This window comes from Nannobrachium achirus, assembly GCF_963921795.1.
Source record: "Nannobrachium achirus genome assembly, chromosome: 3".
In the NCBI taxonomy this organism is placed as follows: Eukaryota; Metazoa; Chordata; class Actinopteri; order Myctophiformes; family Myctophidae; genus Nannobrachium; species Nannobrachium achirus.
Window position 1 is genome coordinate 70,871,123 of NC_137812.1, and position 22,951 is coordinate 70,894,073.

At 41.1% G+C, this 22,951-nt stretch overlaps 2 protein-coding genes across 2 annotated transcripts in view; one reads left to right on the plus strand and one right to left on the minus strand.

The window, feature by feature from the left end:
* The window catches only part of trim2a (tripartite motif containing 2a), a 100,362-nt gene that overhangs the window by 46,691 nt on the left and 30,720 nt on the right, over nt 1–22,951 (plus strand).
* LOC308281560 (uncharacterized protein) lies at nt 298–21,705 on the minus strand (the record flags this gene model as incomplete). The annotated part of the gene is given in 6 exon segments (XM_080721791.1): nt 298–1,532; nt 1,535–1,924; nt 2,266–2,275; nt 8,885–10,537; nt 17,594–19,252; nt 21,635–21,705. Coding segments are annotated over 5 exon segments (4,938 nt in total). The 5' UTR covers nt 19,244–19,252; nt 21,635–21,705.

Genomic DNA, 22,951 nt, shown 5'->3' on the forward strand with positions numbered 1-22,951 from the left:
TCTGAGATGTAGTGGAGTAGAAATATTAAGTATTGAGAAAAGGAAATACTCAAGTAAAGTTAAAGTATCTAAAAATTGCACTTTTAAGTACAGTACTCAAGTGTACTTCGTTATGTACTTTCCACCACTGCCAGTAGAATACATCTGTTAGGATCAACAGTTAATGGCTTGATTTGAAACTACACTTAATGAAAATAAACATGTAAATCAGCCCCTCCATAATAGGCATTTGTTGTCTTTGTTGAAAATGAAAAATAAAAAAATAAAAAACCTTAAAAATGTTAGGATTTAATTAGTCTAACCAATGTGAATGACAGGTCTGATGATCAAAGGACCACAGTTTATACCATCACTGGAGTCACCTGGACAGAAGAATGGATAGAGTGTCTCAGTGAAGGTGCAGCCAGTGAAAGAGTAGAGATGAACTCTGGCCTCCACATCATAAAAGGAGACCAGACCCTCCTCATAATCCACAAACACTCCCACTTTCTGGAGCTTCTCTCTTACAGGGAGGAGGACAGAAGGGTCATCTAGAGCCTCATACTCATTTCCATTCTCCAACCCTATAGTCCAGTAACCATTGTCAGGGCTCAGTGTGATTTCCCATTTCCTGTTGATGGACTCTCTGACCACTCCTAAAACCCAGCCAGTCTTCCCTTTAACCTGAACCTCATAGTAAGACCTCCCTGAGGAGAAGCTTTGTTTTCCCAAGACATTGATGTATCGAGTGAATCTCTTTCTGTTATCTGAGAGATTCTTATATTTTTTCCCCCACCTCAATTGTTTCCCATCCTCAGACAGGATGAGGCGGGGATGTGCTGTATCAGGGTCCAGAGTTACATCCACAGCATTTTGCTGGATCATCCTCATCTCAACACCACGCAGCTTCTCCAACGCTTGACTGAGTGTCTCCTCCAGCTGAGCCACAGCTGTCCTCACAGTCCCCACACATGAAGACGGGTGGACATTGACGTTTGTCCAATCCTTGGTGGGTAGAGGGGTGTTGATGGATGAGATGTTCTGGAGGAGGTGGAGGTGGTCTTCAGTGTGTGAGAGCTGCTTCAGCTCAGAGCGTCTCTTCTCCAACTCAGTGATTTCCTGTTGCAGATCTTTAATGAAGCCTTCAGCCTGTTTCTCTGTTGTTTTCTGCTTCTCTTCAATCACCTCATTGAGTTTAGCCTGGCTCTGAGCACACCTGATCAGAGCAGTGAAGACCTGCCCACTGTCTGCTATCTCTCTGTCTGCATCTTTCTTGCTGAGCTGTATGGAGTGTTTGACCTCCTGAATCTTCACTTGTCTCACCTGGATCATCTGCTTAACTTCAGCCTCTGTCTTTCCCAGCTCAGCCTTCTTCCCTTCATAAGCCTCTTCCAGAGATACAATCTGATGTAACCTGTGGTCTGACTCGCTGCAGAACTGACAAACACACATGCTGTCAGTCTTGCAGAACAGCTCCAGAGGTCGGTCATGTTTCTTACACAGAATGTCTTCCAGGTTCTTTACAGGGTTGATTAGTTTGTGTCGTTTTAACCGTGAGACTCCAGGTGAGTGTCACAGTAGGAGGTTAGACACACTAGGCAGGACTTCAGGGCTTTGAGCTTGGTCTCGGTACAGACGTCACAGGAGACTTCATATGGTTGAGCAGGTTCCTGGTTTGCGGTGGAATTGTTTTTCAGTTGCCTTGACTCCCTGAACTGATCAGCCATCTCAGAGAGGACTTTATTAACAGAGAACTTTGGTCTCTTATGGAAGGTTTTGTTGCATAGTGGACACTGACACACATCACTGGTGTCCCAGTAATGTGTGATACAGGTGTTGCAGTAGTTGTGTCCACATGTGGTGGTGATTGGATCAGTGAACACATCCAGACAGATGGAACACTGGAACTGATCTTCAGACAGGACACTGCTGGCACACGCCATTTCTATACAATGCAAATAAACATGGGAAAAATAATGTAATTCTTGAATGCTATACTACTCAAAGATGCCATCACCATTTTCAAAGTAGTATTGCCAGGGAGGGATTAATGTGTGTGTATTGTTGATAGAACTATAAATAAGCCAAGAACAAATCACCAGTGTGACAGCTACAAAGTGGCAGATTCTTTGGTATTTTGAGATTTAGAATTTCACTAAGCCAATCCATTTGAAGTTACATTTTCCCATATAAAGTTCACATGATGTGTCTTCTAGTTTTATAAACATCATGGCTATAATTATTGGGTATTAGGTTACAATAGATATTTGTCACCATGACGTTCACCTCTCACACACTTTCAAAACAAACATACTTTGTTTAAAGATTAGTTGACAAAACAATGGTGATTCTGCATTTGCAGATGAAATGTTTCCAAGTAACTGTGGTAGCAGACAGCTTTGCAACATGATATTCTTATCAAGTTCTAGAACATATCAAGGTGGTTAAGTTCAACACTGACAACATTGTCCTGGCAACTTTGCCTTGCTATTGAACAGTAAAACAAAACCACAGGCAAATTAACTACTTTCAACCTGTCATCCCTATTTTGGGCGATCAATATTCTGCAACAAAAATGATATAACGTATTTGTCATAGGATATTGGGCTAAGTTTTTAGTTCAAGAGTGGCCAGCAGTGACAGGGCTCAGTGGTTGCTGAATGTTCAAACACACAGTATAACACAGCCAGTAGCCTTTGTTTCATTCAGTTCGACATGCAAATTAAGAACTAAAATAAATAAGGATATGAGGAAATAATTGAATGATTTATCACAGTTAAGAGTATATGTAATGTTAATATAGATCATTCCACAATCAAATGCCACATTTCTAAGTAGCCTAATTGGGTCTGACTTTGAATAATGGTATGGCCTATATTGTAATTTGTAGCTAGCCTATATGCATTTAGCATTTTGAGAATATATCAGAAGGATTTACTGTCAGCGGGTTATGATTATGTTATTGCTCAATAACAATTGAATATGATAATGCAAAGGCAAATGGGAGGATAAAAGAGAATGCCTAGTTTGGTGATAATTTGTGTATAGTACATGAGTGTGGTATAAGCTAGCCTATAATCTATTGGACAGACAGTACAAATGACCCTGATCAACCAGGCTGTTCTTTATAACCTAATGATTGATTCATTTGGCTTCTAAATCAATGAGAAGAGGGAGCTTGAACTTCTGGTGGAGTTGACTCGGTTTAACTGTTTCCCTAATTTGTGACAACCAAATACAATAGAACTACTGTATGTTAAATTCGTAATTGCACCAAGTGAGGTAACACAGGTGCACAGTCATCATCACCCTCCCGGGCACTACTAGGCTACTCTGCAGATGTGATAGCACCCCTGTGTCAGATTCTTACTTACAGTACGTTTTCATCAGAGGTTACTCAAATGCTCAAGACTAAATAAAAATGCCATAAGATCCGTATGAAAAAGTGTTATTGCCAGGCAATACCAGATTGAAAACTAATGTTGCCATGGCAATACTGGCAACATAGGCGGTGGCGGCCATGATACTACTGTCAGTTTAATAGTTACAATTCACAATTTAGGCATTTAGCAGTCACTCTTAATCCAGAGCGATTTACATTAAGTAAGGACAGCACATGGTAATCAGTACATCAACATTAATACATCTAATGCCTAGACATCGTATACACACCTATTCAATAACAATGACAAAAAATGCTCCTCTTTAATCTGTAGATGCTCATAGTAATGAATGTGATCTGGATCATCATATTATAATGGAGCTCAATAATGTTGGCACATTTAAGGGAAGCCTGTCATTTTGAACCATTATACTACAGGATTTACAGGATTTACGAGATTGTGTCTGGATACAGTTTAATAAGTCTTTGTTCTATGTACAGAATAATGAATCCTTATCATATGAACTCACCTGTCTTACGTTCTCAATATTTCAGCAAAGATCCTGGGGAACTTTTTATAGTAGAGAGAGTGTCTGTGTGCCTGACTGTGTGCCTGACTGTGTGCCTGTGTGTGCCTGTGTGCGTGTGTGCGTGTGTGCGTGTGTGTGTGTGTGTGTGTGTGTGTGTGTGTGTGTGTGTGTGTGCGCACGCTCGCAGCCACACCTGAACATTCACTGACTGAGAGGCTGCTCTGTTGTTACTGTTAACCCTTCAAACCTCCTCTCTTCTCTGAACTTCATGTTTCTCCTCTGCTGTGGTTTAGTGCAGCCACTCCCAAACTCTGGTGTAATTGGCAAAATACTGATTTTCAGGAATCACATGAACTGAAAAATGTTTGTTAAAAATAATTTCCTGCTATAGGCTAATTGTTATGTATGTTACCGTATATGTTTGTGATGTCCACCGCACGACAGTCAATCATTAAATTATTAATTGCAGTGGTTCTCAAAGTGTGGTCTGGGTACCTCCAGGGGTCCCTGGGGAGAGTAGGGGGTCCCTAGCAAAATGATTAGCCATTTTAACCCTTTTTATACTACAGTATGGCTATTCGAAAATAACCGATCTTCAAGCTCACTGTGAGCTTGACATGAAAATGTTTGAGAACCACTACTTTATATAGCACATATTTCACACATAAATGCAATACAACTACGTATACTGTGCATTGAAGTCCAGATTAGAAAGCTTTTGGAGAGTATCACAACGCGTCTTTTTGCAACCCGTTGTGAGCCTTTAGATCAGCTTTTTTCTAAAAAGAACTTGAAACATTTTACCAACACAAATCTTGTATTGGGGGTCCCAAGCACAAATTATTTTCAGATGGGGGTCCGTTGCCAAAATACCTTTTAATTTGGGGTCCAGAACAGCTGGACTCTGGTGTCTATATGACACCAGTACCATACTGTCAATACTGTGTGAGTCTGACTGTATTATCAGCAGTGGAGCAGCCATTTTTCTTGGCAAAAAAATAATACCGTGAGGTACTGATGTTACTGATGGTACTGATTGATCTCTGTTATGCAAGGGATAATTGAAGGGTTGCGGGCCATTATTGAGCAATAAATCTAGTTGTAAATGACATTGTGTGTTGTTGTTTACATGGTCATCTTGGATACAGCATAAAGCAGGATAGCAGGACATTTCGATAGTCCGACGTCTCATTAGTTAGGGTTAGGGTTAGAGATAGTGTTAGTCAATGCGAAAAGACGCACGGACGCACCGTCGGACGATTGTAAGACGCTACACACCCCTGTTATATAGCTGATTGGTCATTATGCAAGGGATAGTTTATGGACAGCCGGTCATAAACTATCCCTCATCCTGGTCACTTATTACACGGCTACTTAATAAAGAAATTGATACATTTACCCAAAAGTAACAACAAAACAAAGTACAGTATGTCCTTGCCCACGGTAATCAAAGTATTCCATACTGTAAGTGTTGCGCTGGCCGTCTGTCTAGCGCAACACGTCGCCTAGGAAAACATGGAAGTGTTGATCAAATAGAATACATTTTCGGTTACTGCATTGTCTATTTTTTGCTTCAAATGTTTTCAAAAACATTCTTGAGAGCAACGTTTAGATGTAAATGACATTGTGTGTTTGTTTACATGGCTGTCATGTTGGATACATTATGACAATCACAAAGTTCGGGTGCAGGTGCTCTGAGCCTTTGATTAGACAGAGTCTAAAGGGCTGTCCATACTGTCTCCGACCACCGAACTTTTCGTCTGAGAGTTCTGACTTTCTGACGTGCAGCTTTACGAACTCTAATTCAGGGTAATGCTTTTCAGAAGTTGCGAGTGAAGTTGTAGTTGAACTGGACCTTTGCGATGAGAAGTTCGGTGGTCGGAGAGAGTACGGACAGGCCTTTTGTCTCATTTACTCACCTGCCTTTAAATTCTCAGCATTTCAGCGAAAATCCTGTTAAACTGAATGTTTTTTAGTAGATAGTTTGTCTGTATGTGCGTGCTGCCACCAAACTACTTTAACGCTTTAACTTTATATTACTGAACTTTAGTCTTTAGATTGCGTCAGTGACTGAGAGGCTGCTGTTGTTACTTTTTTTTTTTTTTTTTTTTTTATCCCACGGTTTTTGCAACCCATTTTTCTCACCCGGTGACTACCTAACCTGTAGTCCTGGTTTCCGCTCTCCCCCTGCCGCGCCAGGGGACATTGGGGAGCACCCGGCTGGCTAGGGGGAGGTAGTATAGAAACCAGGACTACTGCATGTTTTTGTGTGAGGGCCTATGCCCAAGGAGACACGGGGAGAACATGCAAACTCACCACAGAAAGGCCCTATCGCCAACCCCACCTAGGGTGTGGGTGCTGATGACGCGGGTGGAGGAACACGCCCCCAGCGCCCACAGCTTCCCCCGGCAGGAATCGAACCCAGGACCTTCTAGCTGTGAGGCGAAGTGCTAACCACTGCACCACCGTGCCCCCTGCTGTTGTTACTCTTAACCCTTCACAGCCGGGGACTACCCCATGGTTCGAACTTGCGTTGGTCCAAACACCGGCAGCAGGTTAGCTACTCACCAGCGTTAGTTTTACTGAGGTTAGGGTTAGGGTTAAGGTTAGGTTTAGGTGGTCAGACCAAAGGGAGTTCGAAACCAAGGACATGTTACCTCACAGCCTCCATTCTGTTCTTAGTCTGTTTCTCCTCTGTTATGATTTAGTGAAGCCACTCCCAACCTGTCGTCCGGAGCCCACTTGTGAGCCATAAGGCTCATAAGTGGGCACCCAAATAATAGGTAAAACGCTATGATTTCATGATACCATGAATTATGATAAATGTTTGTTATAAACAATTTCATGGTGTATCTGTTACACATGTTACATTTGTGATGTCCACTGTACGACAGTCAATCATTCAATGATTTATTGCAGTGGCTCTCAAAGTGTGGTCTGGGTACCTCCAGGTGTCCATCTGGAGGGTGCCAGGGGGTCCTCAGCAACATGTTTAGCCACTTTAACCCTTATTTAATACTTTTGGTTATTCAAAAATAACCGATCTACAAGCTCACTGTGAGCTTGACATGACAATGTTTGAGAACCACTGTTTGATAGCACATTTCTGACATAAATGCAATACAGCGGGTGTTCAAGTCCAGATTAAACAGCAATTGGAGAGTATCTAAGTTGCATGTCATGACCTTTCCGAGTGATTACATACCGGTAGGTCATCTCCATGCTGGCTTGTGTTGGACATTTTTGCAACAAACATACAGTTCAGAATGAGTACACAAACACATAAAGGGCTAGCCCTGAATGACATGACATTACAGGTCGGTAACTCTAGTGTACAAATGGAACCAAATTGTTCCATTTGTACACTGTCAGAGTTATGGGGGTCCTTGGAAATAAAATGTCCAAGAACCGCTGTCCTGGACTCCTAATGTGTCATAGTAAATCAGTGTCATCCATTTTCTGAAGGAAACATAGAGTCTTGATATTCAGTAATTGCAGTCTTTTGATCAAAATAAGAACATTATAATGGTGTGTAAAAACTAACTCTACACTTGTCCACAGCCACATTTGTCCATGTACTGACATTTATTGATGATCCCTTTGTGTGAAACACGATAGGGAGGTGAGGTGTAACGCTGGTAGGAAATTGATTTGAACATTGAAAAGTGGGCCTCATAAGAAAACATGGGAAATTACAAGTTATAGTTGGGGATTGATTGATGGGTGGATGACATTATTGTTATCAGGTGTCATATTTGTTTTGAAAGTAATACAACAAGTGGATTTCTATATCAAAATCCAATCAGGTTTGGATCAGCTTGTCTGATGGTCTGTTGAGGCTACTTGAGGCTAATACTGTATTATGACAGTTATGCTCAACCTGAGTTCTGGGACCACTAGGGGTCCATGAGGTGGTTCCAGGGGGTCCCCAACCAAATCAGTTGATATAGCAAAACATATTTTAACCACTTTAATCCCTATAGACATCAGTTACTTGAAAATAGCAGATCTACAAGCTCACAACACGTCATATTGCAATGCATTGTGAACTTGTAGATCTGCTAAAAGCATGCTATTTTATAAAATGACAAATAAAAAACTTTTATCAACACAACACCAACATATTTTACCAACACATATCTTGTATCTTTTCAGATGGGGTTTGTGGTCAAATATACGTATCAATTTGGGGGGCCTTGATGTTTGAGGAGCACTATGACATACTGTCTGTCTGTCAGTACTGTGTGTGTCTGTCTGTTAATCAGCAGTCGTTCTGTCTGACAAAATATAGCTTGGAAAACAGTCTATGATGTCACTGCTATGACATCACTACTATGACCTCATACTGTGCATGTTTGTCTACATATAGTATATATCTCTATCTCGTACTGCACAATAGTTTGTGGTTAGCTATGACATCAGGCATGTTCATATTTGGTCATATTTGAGACACACAGAGACACGTTCAAACAACTTCAGCTTTATTTAATTACAATTAAAAAAGACAAAAAAAGATACTTATGGTATCAAAGTAAAGGTACTCAAACGTTTCAATTGTTTTTAAACTTGATTGAAAATAGAAACTGACTTTGTAAGCTTGTAGACCGGCTTGAAAAACAAAGTATAAAATAAAGATTTCTGGTTAATGTATGTTTTGTTATAACTAAAAAGTAAAAATGGAAATTCTCAACTAAAGTAAAAGTTCCCCATTGCACATGTACTATATTATTATTATTATTATTATTACCCCTATTATTATTATTACCCTTATTACCCTTACCCTTATTATTATTATTATTATTAAGTATTTAAGTATATTATGTACTTAGTTACGTTCCACCACTCAATACATCTGTTAGTAACAGCAGTTACATGGCATGATTTAAAATGACAGTTAATGAAAATAAACATGTAAATCAGCCCTTCCATATTTTGTTGTCTTTGTTGAAAATGAACATTTTCATGTAACAATGAGGATTAAATTAGGCTAAACAGTGTGATTGACGGGAGAGATGATCAGAGGAGCAGAGTTTTCACCATCAATATTGTTACCTGGATAGAAGAATGGATAGAGTTTCTCAGTGAAGGTGCAGCCAGTGAAAGAGTAGAGATGAACTCTGGCCTCCACATCATAAAAGGAGACCAGACCCTCCTCATAAGCCACAAACACTCCCACTTTCTGGACCTTCTGTTCTACAGGGAGGAGGACAGGAGGGCCAGCAGCAGCCATGTACTTATTTCCATTCTCCAAACCTATAGTCCAGTAACCATTGTCAGGGTTCAGTGTGAATTCCTTCCTGTTGATGGACTCTCTAGCCACTCCTAAATCCCACACAGTCTTCCCTTTAACCTGAACCTCATAGTAAAACCTTCCTGAGGAGACACTTTGTTTTCCTAAGACACAGACATATTTAGAGAATCTCTTTCTGTTATATGGGAGATTCTTTTTTACATGTCCATCATTCACTTGTTTTCCATCCTCAGACAGGATGAGGTTGGGATGTGCTGTATCAGGGTCCAGAGTTACATCCACAGCATATTGCTGGATCCTCCTCAGCTGAACATCACGCAGCTTCTTCTTCATCTCTTGACAGAGTGTCTTCTCCAGCTGAGCCACAGCTGTCCTCACAGTCTCCCCATATGAAGCCTGAGGGACTCTGACCTTTGTCCAGTCCTTGGTGGGTGGAGGGGTGATGATGGATGTGATGTTCTGGAGGAGGTGGAGGTGGTCTTCAGTGTGTGAGAGCTGCTTCAGCTCAAAGCTTCTCTTCTCTAACTCTGTGATTTCCTGTTGCAGATCATTAATGAAGCCTTCAGCCTGTTTCTCTGTTGTTTTCTGCTTCTCTTCAATCACCTCAATGACCTCAGCCTGGCTTCTCTCAATACAGCTGATCAGAGCAGTGAAGACCTGTACACTGTCTGCTATCTCTCTGTCTGCATCTTTCCTGCTGAGCTGTACTGAGTGTTTGACCTCCTGAATCTTCACTTGTCTCATCTGGATCATCTGCTGAACTTCAGCCTCTGTCTTTCCCAGATCAGCCTTCTTTCCTTCATAAGCCTCTTCCAGAGATACAATTTGGTGTAACCTGTGGTCTGACTCGGTGCAGAACTGACAAACACACATGCTGTCAGTCTTACAGAACAGCTCCAGAGGTCTGTCATGTTTCTTGCACAGAATGTCTTCCAGGTTCTTCACAGGGTCGATTAGTTTGTGTTGTTTTAGCCGTGTGACTCTCTGGTGAGGCTCCAGGTGAGTGTCACAGTAGGAGGTCAGACACACCGGGCAGGACTTCACAGCCTTGGTCTTTGTCTCGGTACAGAAGTCACAGGTTACTTCATTTGGTTCATCTGATTCAGCAGATTCCTGGTTTGCGGTGGAATTGTTTTCCAGCTGCTTTGACTTCCTGAACTGATCAGCCATCTCAGAGAGGACGTTATTAACAGAGAATTCTGGTCTCTTCTCAAATGGCTTGTTGCATAGTGGACACTGGCACACATCACTGGTGTCCCAGTAATGTGTGATGCAGCTGTTGCAGTAGTTGTGTCCACATGTGGTGGTGATTGGATCAGTGAACACATCCAGACAGATGGAACACAAGAACTGCTCTTCAGACAGGAGAATGCTGACAGATGCCATTTCTATACACTGGACATACACATGGAAAGAAATGTACAGTAATTATTGAATTGAATGATTATTGAATGCTAAGTACTGACAGCTTAATACCGTAGTTATCAATGTGATCTTGATCATCATATTAGAGCTCAATAATGTTGGCACATACTGTACTGTATGGCAGTGTTTCTCAACCTGTGGGTTGGGACCCCCAGGGAGGTCTCCAAATGATTTTGGGGGTCAGGCTGACTTTGTTTACATCCCTCTTCTATTCTTTTATATGGATTGATAAGATATGTAAACAAAGTCAGCCTGACAATGGCCAAAATGATTATTTTATCATTATTTTACGCTTTTTGTGTTCATTTTCTTTATAGAAACATATATGAAGCTTAATCTTTTTTTATAAAATATTCTCGAAACATTATTTTTATTTTAGCGCCCATTTTACAAGAAAAAGTTGACTAGCTCCTTTAATATGCAAATTGTTTTCTCACTCAACAGTAAACAAACCAAGATATAGTACAGATACAGATACAGTACAAGTGTGTACAGGGTATCTGCCCATTTCTAAATTAACAATTTAAGGACTTTTAAACCTTTAAGACCCTCTAATACCTAAAAAACATAATTAGGCTACTGCATGAAAAGTAATCTACAAACTGTATAGAAAACAAATGGTCAAACATTGGCTAAATGTTCAAATATTGCCTTAGAAAGAGGCAAACATTTGAATAGCTGATCTACAAGCTCACATGTGGAACGCCCTTCCACAAGCCTTAAAGGAGAGCAAATCCCTAGCCTCCTTCAAAATTGGTATGAAAAGTCACCTTCAGACAGCTGCTAACCGTGACATGTAAATAGACTAAGCCCCCATGCCCCCCCCCCCTTTCTTTTTTTTCTGCCTTTGTATTTGATGTTATGCTTTTGAAACTGATATTATCCTAGATAAAGTACTATGTTCTATCCGTCTGTCTTTCAATGTTATATGAGATACTTAGGGTGTCGTTCCTGTGGAAATAAGCCTCGGCTTTCTAGGATCTCCTTTTAGTTGACCTTGTACCAGTGATTTGTACTGTCATGAAACTGTACTTTTTTTTCCTATTGCAAACTTCTAATACATTCTTCAATCAATCAATCAATCAAACAATGCGAGGAATTGTGAGCTTGTTGTTATTTTTTCACTATATTGATCTGAGGAACTGAGTCAAACATTGTAAAGCCTCAACTCCTACATACAGTTCCAAGTGCTTGTCAGGGTGGGGGGTTCCCAGTTCAAATATGATGTTTGGTGGGGTCGTGGCTTGAAAAGGTTGAGAACCACTGCTGTAAGGGAAGCCTGTCGTTTTAACCAGCTCAATGATTAGACTACAGGATTTCCTGGTAAACGAAACTTAGGGAAGATCGTGTCTGGCTACAGTTTAATATTCCTTCGTTCTCCGCAACAGAATAATAAATCCATATCTCGTTGTACTCACCTGTCTTTACGTTCTCATTATTTCAACAAAAATCCTGTTGGAATGAAGTTCTTTCTTTAGTAGAGAGCGTGTCTGTGTGTGTGTGTGTGTGTGTGTGTGTGTGTGTGTGTGTGTGTGTGTGTGTGTGTGTGTGTGTGTGTGTGTGTGTGTGTGTGTGTGCGCTGACATGAAACTACATGAACTCTCACTGTACTGTAGATTGCGTCACTGACTGAGAGGCTGCTCTGTTGTTACTGTTAACCCTTCACAACCTCCTCTTTTCTCTTTTCTTCATCTGTTCCTCCCTCTGTTATGGTTTAGTGCTGTCACTCCCAACCTGTGGTCTGGGGCCCTCTGGTGGGTATAGCCTATTGCAAGTGGCCCCTAAATAATTGACAAAACACTACAATTTCATGATAACGAAACAAACTAGAAATACTGTTCCTTCGAAACAGTGTGGGCTCGATTCCAACCCAACAAATAGGATACTTTAAGGTACTGTAAGGTACAGTACCTTACAGTATTGTACTGTACCTTACTATACTGTACTGCACCTTACTGTACTGTACTGTACTGTACTGTACTGTACTGTACTGTACTGTACTGTAACTTACTGTACTTTACTGTACTCTACTGTACTGTACTTTACTGTATTCTACTGTAACTTACTGTACTTTACTGTACTCTACTGTACCTTACTGTACTGTACTCTACTGTACCTTACTGTACTGTACTGTACCTTACTGTACTATACTATACTGTACTCTACTGTACCGTACTGTACCTTACTGTACTGTACTCTACTGTACCTTACTATACTGTACTTTACTGTACTCTACTGTACTTTACTGTACTCCACTGTACCTTACTGTACTTTATTCTACTTTACTGTACTTTATTGTACTTTACTGTACTCTACTGTACCTTACTGTACTGTATTGTACTTTACTGTACCTTACTGTACTGTACTCTACTGTACCTTTCTGTACTGTACCTTTCTGTACCTTACTGTACTTTACTGTACTCTACTGAACCTTACTGTACTTTTACTGTACTCTACTGAACCTTACTGTACTGTACATATTCTATGTGTTCTAGATCTACATTTTTGATTCTGTGTTTGGGAACCAGCAACTGTCAAATGGACTCCAACTGTAGTGGAGTATATTGAGTGCATATACTGTAGGCTAACAATCCCAGATCACATCTGTCCTCCACTATGTCTATAACCAAGGCGTTCTTCTATGTGGCCACTCCAGACTGAGGAGTGGAGCATGGCTTTTATTGTGTTTGTGGATCTGACTTGGAAATGCATTGGTTTTGATATCTCCCTGACAACCAACAACAACCACTAATATGGCTGACTGTCCCTGCGGGCTCTAGGATATATGGCTATGGGATTTACATCCCATCGCCCGGACTTGATTCTTGATCACAGCTGTGTAATCAGTAGAGTGGAGAGGGACATTTATTTATAGTTTTAACTATAACTATAGTTTTATACATCACACAGCTTAGACATTTGGATCAAATCAGAGAGCAGACCTGTGTGAACGCAATGATATAGATAGCATATCTGAAGTGTGAACACTGCAGCCACAGCGCCTTAACATAAACATGGGTCTATTATCCTTCTCTCCACTCTACTAAACCCATTGGAAATGCATTGGGTGCTTAAAGTTAAACATTTTTATTTTTTTATAATTAAACTACAAAACATTTCAAAACCAAAAGTACAAGCACACGTGTCCTCAGTAAGCTGAACACATAAAAATTTGAATGGTGTTGAAAGGTGTAAGCGTTTAAGAGATGAAGCGCGCCAAAGTTTTGAGGAGATACACATATAGCTATAAATAAATAATGAAGATAACATACGTGTGCTCGCCTTCCAGGCGAGCCCACAATAATGAATATGAAAACTGTTTGTTAAAAACTATTTCCTGGTGTATTTGTTACGCATGTTACGTTTGTGACGTCCACCGTACAACAGTCAATCATTCAATGATTTATTGCAGTGGTTCTCAAAGTGGGGTCCGGGTACCTCCAGGGGTCCTTGGGGAGGGTGCCAGGGGGTCCTGGCACCTGTTTAACATGTTTAACCACTTTAACCTTTTTTATACCTTTAGCTTTTTGAAAATAACCAATCTATAAGCTCACTGTGAGCACTGCATTAGCACATTTCTCACATAAAATACAATACATTGGGCGTTGAAGTCCAGATTAAGTATCTCATGACTTAGCTATTTCCGTGTGAAACTGGATAGGGAGGCGGGGCGTAACTTTGATAGGAATTTGATTTATTTAAAAGTGGGCACCATAAAAAACATGGAAAATTACAATTAAAAGTTGAAGATTGATTATGGATAGATGACATTATTATCATTGGGTGAGATCTAGCCCACATAAGCACATGGCATATTTAGTTTGACAGTAATGAAACATGACAAAATCCAATCACGTGTCACATCTGTACCTTGAGACTACTTGAGTATAATACTGTATACTAGCCCTTACCCGTTCAAAGATATGAGCTCTGAAATTATGTGCAGTGTGTGGGTTATGGGGTGTGCACACAGTATATGAGGGATGGAAAGTAACTTTAGCTGGTGCTTGCATGATAATATGTTGGAGCATCAATGTAAGAAATACCTGTTTCGTTTAATGGCTATAGAGATACTGTGTACCGATCTGCATGATTTTTGGACAACATCTGTAACAGGGCCAGTTGGGCCAGTTGCTCCAGAGACTGAGGAGAAACGCTGTGACAGACAGACAGACACTCACTCACTCACTCAGACAGACAGACATTCGGAAAATTATGTTTGATGACAGTGATTTTCAACATGAGTCCTGGGGACCCCCAGGGGTCCTTGAGGGGGTTCCAGGGGGTCCCCAACCAAGTCAGTTAATATAGAAAACATATTTTAACCACTTCAACCCCTATAGACATTAGTTATTTGAAAATAGCAGATCTACACTTCCTGTCTGGATCTAATCTCACCACTGCTTTTCTAGCTTTCTCTAAAATGTTAAGTTTAATAAACAGATTTGTGGGAGAAAAAAAAAGAAAATAGCAGATCTACAAGCTCACAGCACGTCATATTGCAATGCGTTGTGAGATTGTAGATCTGCTATAAACAAACAAACAAAAAACATGCTATTTAAAGAAATCGTGAAACATGTTAACAATTATACATGGGGGTCCGGGGCACATCATATTTTCAGATGGGGGTCTGTGTGGCCAAATGTGTATTAATTTGGGGGTCCTTGACTTCAAAATGTCTAAGAACAGCTGGCCTATGGTGTCTATGACATCACTACTATACTGTCAGTACTGTGTCTGTCTGTTTAGCATCCATACAGTTGAAGTTGTCTGCATGTGTGCCTGTGTGTTTCTGTACAAATTTGACCATACTGTATGAACATGTCTGACATCAGTACTTAATTAGACGTCAGACATGTTCATGGTCATACTGTATTTGTCATAAAAATACAAGAATAACAGCAAAATATTATTATAAGTTAATTCATTAATTAAGTTAAAGCTGCATTATGTAACTCTCCTCTTCTACCATAGATTTGAACCTGGTTTCCTGCCTGTGGTTTAAGCTCTGGAATTTAAGATATACTATAACAATAATATACTATGGTCTCTATGGTCTCTGTGGAGCTTGTAGATCTGCTACTTTTGATGTTTTTGTGTATTGCTGTAGTACGATCAAGTAGGGCGTACATGAAAAAAGTATAATAATAATATTAATATAACATATTCCACCATAAAGATTGTACAAAATTACATTTTATTCATTTATACAAGTTACACAGTGACACTTTAAGGTTTTGGATTCATTTTCCATTTTGTTTGAATAGTCAAAGGTTAGGGTTAGTTGCTGCTATTATATGCATGCACACAATTCTATTTTTATTCAACACTTATTTTTTACAAATTGATGACAAAAACAGCAATGTTTAATGTTAGGATTCGCATGTACAGTATGAATCTAAGATTTAAGTAATACAAACAACAACTACAACAATGTAATAATGTAATAATTAAATTGTCTCTTTTATACATGGAAAGGAAAATTCTAACCGATGTGATTGACTGGAGAGATCATCAGAGGAGCAGAGTTTTTACCATTATATTAGGATGAGGATTAAAGAATGAAGAATGCAAGTTAGACTAATAAGCTAGAACCTTATAGACTCAGCTGGAAGAAGTACTCAGATGTTTTTTTACTTAAAGGGATATTTTACTTGAAAATATTAAATTGGTCCTTTTATCGTCTACTCAGACTTTTTGGGAGGACATTAAATTGCTTGATTCAGTATTTAGATAGTTGATATTTATTTTGTATTTATCGTGACTTCGCACCATGTTTCGAGCTTGTGGAACTGCTACGTTTAATGTTTTTGTGTCACGAAATAGAGCATTAATTTATGAAAAAAACACAAAAGCTAAAATATGGAGATAAGATGGTTTCTGCCCGTCATCAACACTACAAGTATAAGGCCTGTATCCGGTTCTAAGAAATATTTATAAAAAATGACAAAAAGCCTCTGACTCTGAGATGTAGTGGAGTAGAAATATTACGTTTTGAGAAAATACATTTGTTGTCTTTGTTGAAAATTTACATTTTCATTAACAATGTAGGATTTAATGAGTCTAGCCTGTGTGAATGACAGGTCTGATGATCAAAGGACCCTTTTCTTGAAAAACGGATGCTAAATTAAAAATAATGTTTGAAAATATTGTATTAAAAATATGCTTCACATATGTGTTTCTGTTCAAAAATGTCCACAAAAAGCGTAAAATAATGATAAAATAATCATTTTGGCAATTGTCTGGCTGACACTTTGTTTACATCATATCAATCCATATAAGAGAATAGACTAGGATGTAAACAAAGTGTCGGTCTGACAAAGGCCAAAATGATTATTTTATCATTATTTTACGCTTTTTTTTAAAGGGTGCCATGTCTTCTTCTGCCTTTCACGGCAATCAGAAGCTGCATGCATGATTTTGTTCCAAAAATGTGTTTTACAAAATTCGACCTGCTGATGGCGCTATGACAGGCCAATGTGAAAAGGGTGGCATTTGTTCCTTGACTTGGGAATGTGCGTGCAAAGTTTCATAGAAAGCTCAATCTGCGTTCATGATTTGAGGCATTTTGTTCTAAATTGACCAATCCTTGGAAGGCAATGTTAGAAAATCAGGATGGAATATGAGATCTCGTTTGTACGGATTTGTGTGATTTTTGGACAAAACCTGAAGGAGTAATAAGCAAAAATTTGTTTTACATAAGTCGGCCTCCTGGTGGCGCTACAAAAAGCAGATGTGAAAAATGCAGGGCAAAGGTTTTTCCTTGGCCTAGTGGGAATGGCCTCATAGTGGCGCTAGAACAGGCCCATGTGAAAAATGTGGAGCAGAGATTCTGAATTGGCATCCAGGGAGTATGTGTGCACAGATTGGCCGAGACTAGGGCAACGGCGCCGGAGATTAGCTGGTAACAGTCGGACGGACGGACGGACAGATGCACGCACGCACACATGCAAGCATACACGCACGCACGCACGGATGGACGGGTGCAAATCACCCTTCGGCCTGGCGGAGACAATTAGTCTATACACTGTGTTTGACAGGAGAGATGATCAGAGGAGCAGAGTTTTTACCAAAATCGTTGTCAGATGGATTGAAGAGTGGATAGATTTTCTCAGTGAAGGTGCAGCCAGTATAAGAATAGAGATGAACTCTGGCCTCCACATCATAGAAGGAGACCAGACCCTCCTCATAATCCACAAACACTCCCACTTTCTGGAGCTTCTGTTTTACAGGGAGGTAGACAGATCGAGGGTCAGTCAGAGCCCTGTACTCATTTCCATTCCTCAAACAAATAGTCCAGTAACCGTTGTTGGGACTCAGTGTGACTAACTTTTGCTTCCTGTTGATGGACTTCCTGGCCACTCCTAAACGCCACTTTGTCTTCCCTTTAACCTGAACCTCATAGTACAACCTTCCTGAGGAGAAGCTTTGTTTACCTAAGACAGCGAAAAAATGTGCGAATCTCTTAGTGTTGTCTGGCATATTCTTCTTTACATCCCCAAAATTGACTTGTTTTCCATCCTCAGACAGGTTGAGATCACACTGTGCTGTATCAGGGTCCAGAGTTACATCCACTGCATATTGCTGGATCTTCCTCAGCTCAGCATCACACAGATTCTCCATCTCTTGACTGAGTGTCTTCTCCAGCTGAGCCACAGCTGTCCTCACAGTCTCCCCATATGAAGCCTGAGAGACACTGACCTTTGTCCAGTCCTTGGTGGGTGGAGGGGTGTTGATGGATGAGATGTTCTGGAGGAGGTGGAGGTGGTCTTCAGTGTGTGAGAGTTTCTTCAGCTCAGAGCTTCTCTTCTCTAACTCAGTGATTTCCTGTTGCAGATCTTTAATGAAGCCTTCAGCCTGTTTCTCTGTTGTTTTCTGCTTCTCTTCAATCACATCAATGAGCTCAGCTTGGCTTCTCCAAATACAGCTGATCAGAGCAGTGAAGACCTGCACACTGTCTGCCATTTCTCTGTCTGCATCTTTCTTGCTGAGCTGTACTGAGTGTTTGACCTCCTGAATCTTCACTTGTCTCACCTGGATCATCTGCTGAACTTCAGCCTCAGTTTTTCTCAATTCAGCCTTCTTTTCTTCATACGCCTCTTCCAGAGATACAATTTGGTGTAACCTGTGGTCTGACTCAGTGCAGAACTGACAAACACACATGCTGTCAGTCTTACAGAACAGCTCCAGAGGTCTGTCATGTTTCTTGCACAGAATGTCTTCCAGGTTCTTCACAGGGTCGATTAGTTTGTGTTGTTTTAGCCGTGAGACCCTGTGATGAGGCTCCAGGTGAGTGTCACAGTAGGAGGTCAGACACACCAGGCAGGACTTCACAGCCTTGATCTTGGTCTCAGTACAGACGTCACAGGAGACTTCATTTGGTTCATCTGATTCAGCAGGTTCCTGGTTTGCGGTGGAATTGTTTTTCAGTTGCCTTGACTTCCTGAACTGATCAGCCATCTCAGAGAGGACTTTATTAACAGAGAATTCTGGTCTCTTTTCAAAGGGTTTGTTGCATAGTGGACACTGACACACATCACTGGTGTCCCAGTAATGTGTGATGCAGGTGTTGCAGTAGTTGTGTCCACATGGAGTGGTGATTGGATCAGTGAACACATCCAGACAGATGGAACACAGGAACTGCTCTTCAGACAGGAGACTGCTGGCACATGCCATTTCTACACACTGTAAATAAACATGGAAAGAAACATAATTCTTGAATGCCATACTACTGGCAGCTTAATGGAGATTTCCAAACTACCCGTTGTTTTACCATAATCTGATGTCATAATATCCCAGAATAAGTGGTACAGTTTTTTTTTTTCTTCTTTTTTTTATCATCATATTAGAATAGAGCTCAATAATGTTGGCACATACTGTAAGGGAAGCCTGTCTTGCATACTGAACCATTAGACTACAGGATTTCCAGGAAAACAAAACTTATAGGAAACTTGGATACAGTTTAATTTAAAGTATTTGTTCTCTATTACAGAATAATAAATCCTTATCATAATGTACTCACATGTCTTTACGATGACAATATTTCAGCAAGAATCCTGTTGAACTGAAGTTTCTTTGTTTAGTAGAGAGCGTGTCTGTGTGTCTAGTTGTCTGTGTACGGTATGTGTGTGTGTGTGTGTGTGTGCGCTTCCGCTGCCACACCTGTACTTCAACTTTAGACTTTAGATCACATGACTGACTGAGAGGCTGCTCTGTTGTTACTTTTAACCCTTCACAGCCTCCTCTCTTCTCTGTTCTTCATCTGTTTCCAGTGATGGGCAAGCTACTTGGAAAATATAGTTACCTAAGCTACAAGTTACACTCGATTGAATATAGCTAAAGCTACAGTGAAGCTATCCCCAAAGAAATGTAGTTATCTAAGCTACAAGCTACATGGCAAAAGTATAGCCAAATCGACATAACTTTTTTACTTTTTTTATGTCTTAAGTTCTTAAATTGTCACTTCATTGTCATCTTGGTATCCCCCTGGGGACGCTTATCTCCACAAATAGGCCAAAAAAAATGTTTTTCCAAAATCGGCCTATATGGGACAGATCCATGTTGATGAGATGAGTGTAGACATACTGTGTACCGATTTGCGTGATTGCGACCGTCAGGTCGCATTTACTACCAAAACCTCCACCGGCTGTCCGTCTGTGAGTGAGTGAGTGAGTGAGTCAGTCACACTTTTGCCCTGCTCATATCTCCACAACCGTTGCCCCCATCCATGCCAAATTTTGCACACACACTCCTTACCTGCCAAACTACAACCTCCAAGGACCCCCGCAGCTCCAGGGACCCCCAGGTCCCTGGGGGACCCCCAGGTGTCACACGTCACACTTTTGCCCTGCTCATATCTCCACAACCGTTGCCCCCATCCATGCCACATTTTGCACACACACTCCTTACCTGCCAAACTACAACCTCCAAGGACCCCCGGAGCTCCAGGGACCCCCAGCTCCCTGGGGGACCCCCAAGTGTAAAAAATCACCAAATGTGCAAAAATGACCAAATGACCACCCCAACGGGGCTGCTCACGGGGAATTCCCAGGGACCACCCACTCCTGGTGCTCCAGAACGGATGCAAAAGTGGTGACGCCCCCAGTGGAGGACCCCCTCCACTGCAGCTCACGTAAAATGCCGTAACTCCGGCTAGGAGCGTCCGGGAGAGCCGGGGCCGGTACCTATTTGTCCGTCAAGACAACGCGGACACCCCACCCCTCATTTGTCACATGGCCCTCTTCTAGCGCCACCATGAGGCCGATTCTTGCAAAACACATTTGTGGACACTGCTCCTACAATTCTTGCCCTAAAATCACGCACATCGGTACACAGTATGTCTACACTGATTTCATCACCTTGGATCTGTCCCATATTGCGCCACCTTCAGGTCACTGCTAACCGCACACTTTCTCTGCCAACCTAAACTATACCTTGCCCACACAACTAGGAAGCAATGGCAGTTACAGCCCTCTGTATACATGTGACCTGACGGTCGCTTATCTCCCCATTAGGGAGTCTTACTGGTTATAAAATGTGTAGGAGCAGTGTCCAAAAATGTGTTTGAGAAAATCGGCCTGATGGTGGCGCTATATGGGACAGATCCATGTTGATGAGATGAGTGTAGACATACATTGTAGCGAGTTGCAGAGATATGAGCAGGGCAAAAGTGTGACGTGTGACGTGTGACTGACAGACTGACTGACTGACGGAGGGAGGGAGGGACTGACAGCCGGTGGAGGTTTGGATAGTATAGGAGTGCAAGTAACTGCGACCTAACGTTTGCAATAAAAACCTTTTTCACAATACTGATCTGAGGAACTGAGTCAAACAGATTGTAAAGCCTCAACTCCTACAGTACATACAGTTCCAAGTGCTTGTCAGGGTGGGGGGTTCCCAGTTCAAATATGATGTTTGGTGGGGAAGCCTGTCGTTTTAACCAACTGAACCATTAGCCTACTGGATTTCCTGGAAAACTAAACTTAGGGGAAGATCGTGTCTGGCTACAGTTTAATAAGCCTTTGTTCTCTGTTACAGAATAATGAAACCTTATCTCATTGTACTCACCTGTCTTTACGTTCTCAATACTTCAGCACAAATCCTGTTGAACTGACATTTTTCTTATTATTATTTTCTTTTTTTGTGTGTAGAGAGCGTGTCTGTGTGTGTCAGTGTGTGTGCACTGCCACCAAACTACATGAACACTCTAACTTTCACTTTACTGCAGATTGCGTCACTGACTGAGAGGCTGCTCTGTTGTTGCTGTTAACCCTTCACAACCTCCTCTCTTCTATGAACTTCATTGTTTCTCCCTCTGTTGTGGTTTAGTGCTAGCCTCGCAAGCCATCCCGAGCTACGTCATCACCAATGTGCTTCCTTTCTCGGTCTGGTATCCCTCCCATCGAGTCTCTTTATGAGAAAGTGGTTCTCAATTTCCAATCAAAAGGCTGCATTTCGAGCGAACCCGCCTCACACCGCTCCTGATTGGTCGAGCGGCTGCTACAGCTCTCGCATTTTGACAACAAACATGGCGGACCCCATGTCCGATGCGAGTTCACAAATCGCAAATAAAAGCTGCATTAAGCAAAGTTTTATCTGAAATCAACGGCATCTCATAACTTAAAAACGAACAACAGTTTGCACCTTTCTGTCTGGAAAAGACTTATTTGATGTTCTCCCGACGATGTTTTGATGCGCTGATGACTACTGAATGGACCTGTCAGTCAAAGTAAGTAACTACGTCATCGCGTAATGCATTGTCTACGGAGGACTCCCAGACTCTCCTTTTGGAGAGTCTGGCTGTTGCGAGGCTAGTTTAGTGCAGTCTTAGGTGGGCCATGAGGCTATAGCCTACTGCAAGTGCTGGGCCTCCAAATAATTGACAAAACACTACGATTTCATGATACATAATGAATATGAAAAATGTTTGTTAAAAACTATTTCATGGTGTATTTGTTACGCATGTCACATTTGTGACGTCCACCCTACGACAGTCAATCATTCAATGATTTATTGCAGTGGTTCTCAAAGTGTGGTCCGGGTACCTCCAAGGGTTCCTTGGGGAGGGTGCCAGGGGGTCCCCAGCAACATGTTTAACCACTTTAACCTTTTTTTTTAATACTTTGGCTATTCGAAAAGAACCGATCTACAAGCTCACTGTGAGCTTGACATGAAAATGTTTGAGAACCACTGTATTTCTCACATAAAAATTAAATAAAGTGGGCATTGAAGTACATTATTAAACAGCTTTTGGACAGTATACAGTAAGTTGCGTGTCATGACCTCGCTATTCCCAGGTAAAACAGGATAAGTTGCATATCATGACCTAGTTATTTCCTGGTGAAACAGGATAGGGAGGTTGGGCGTAACGTTGATAGGAATTTG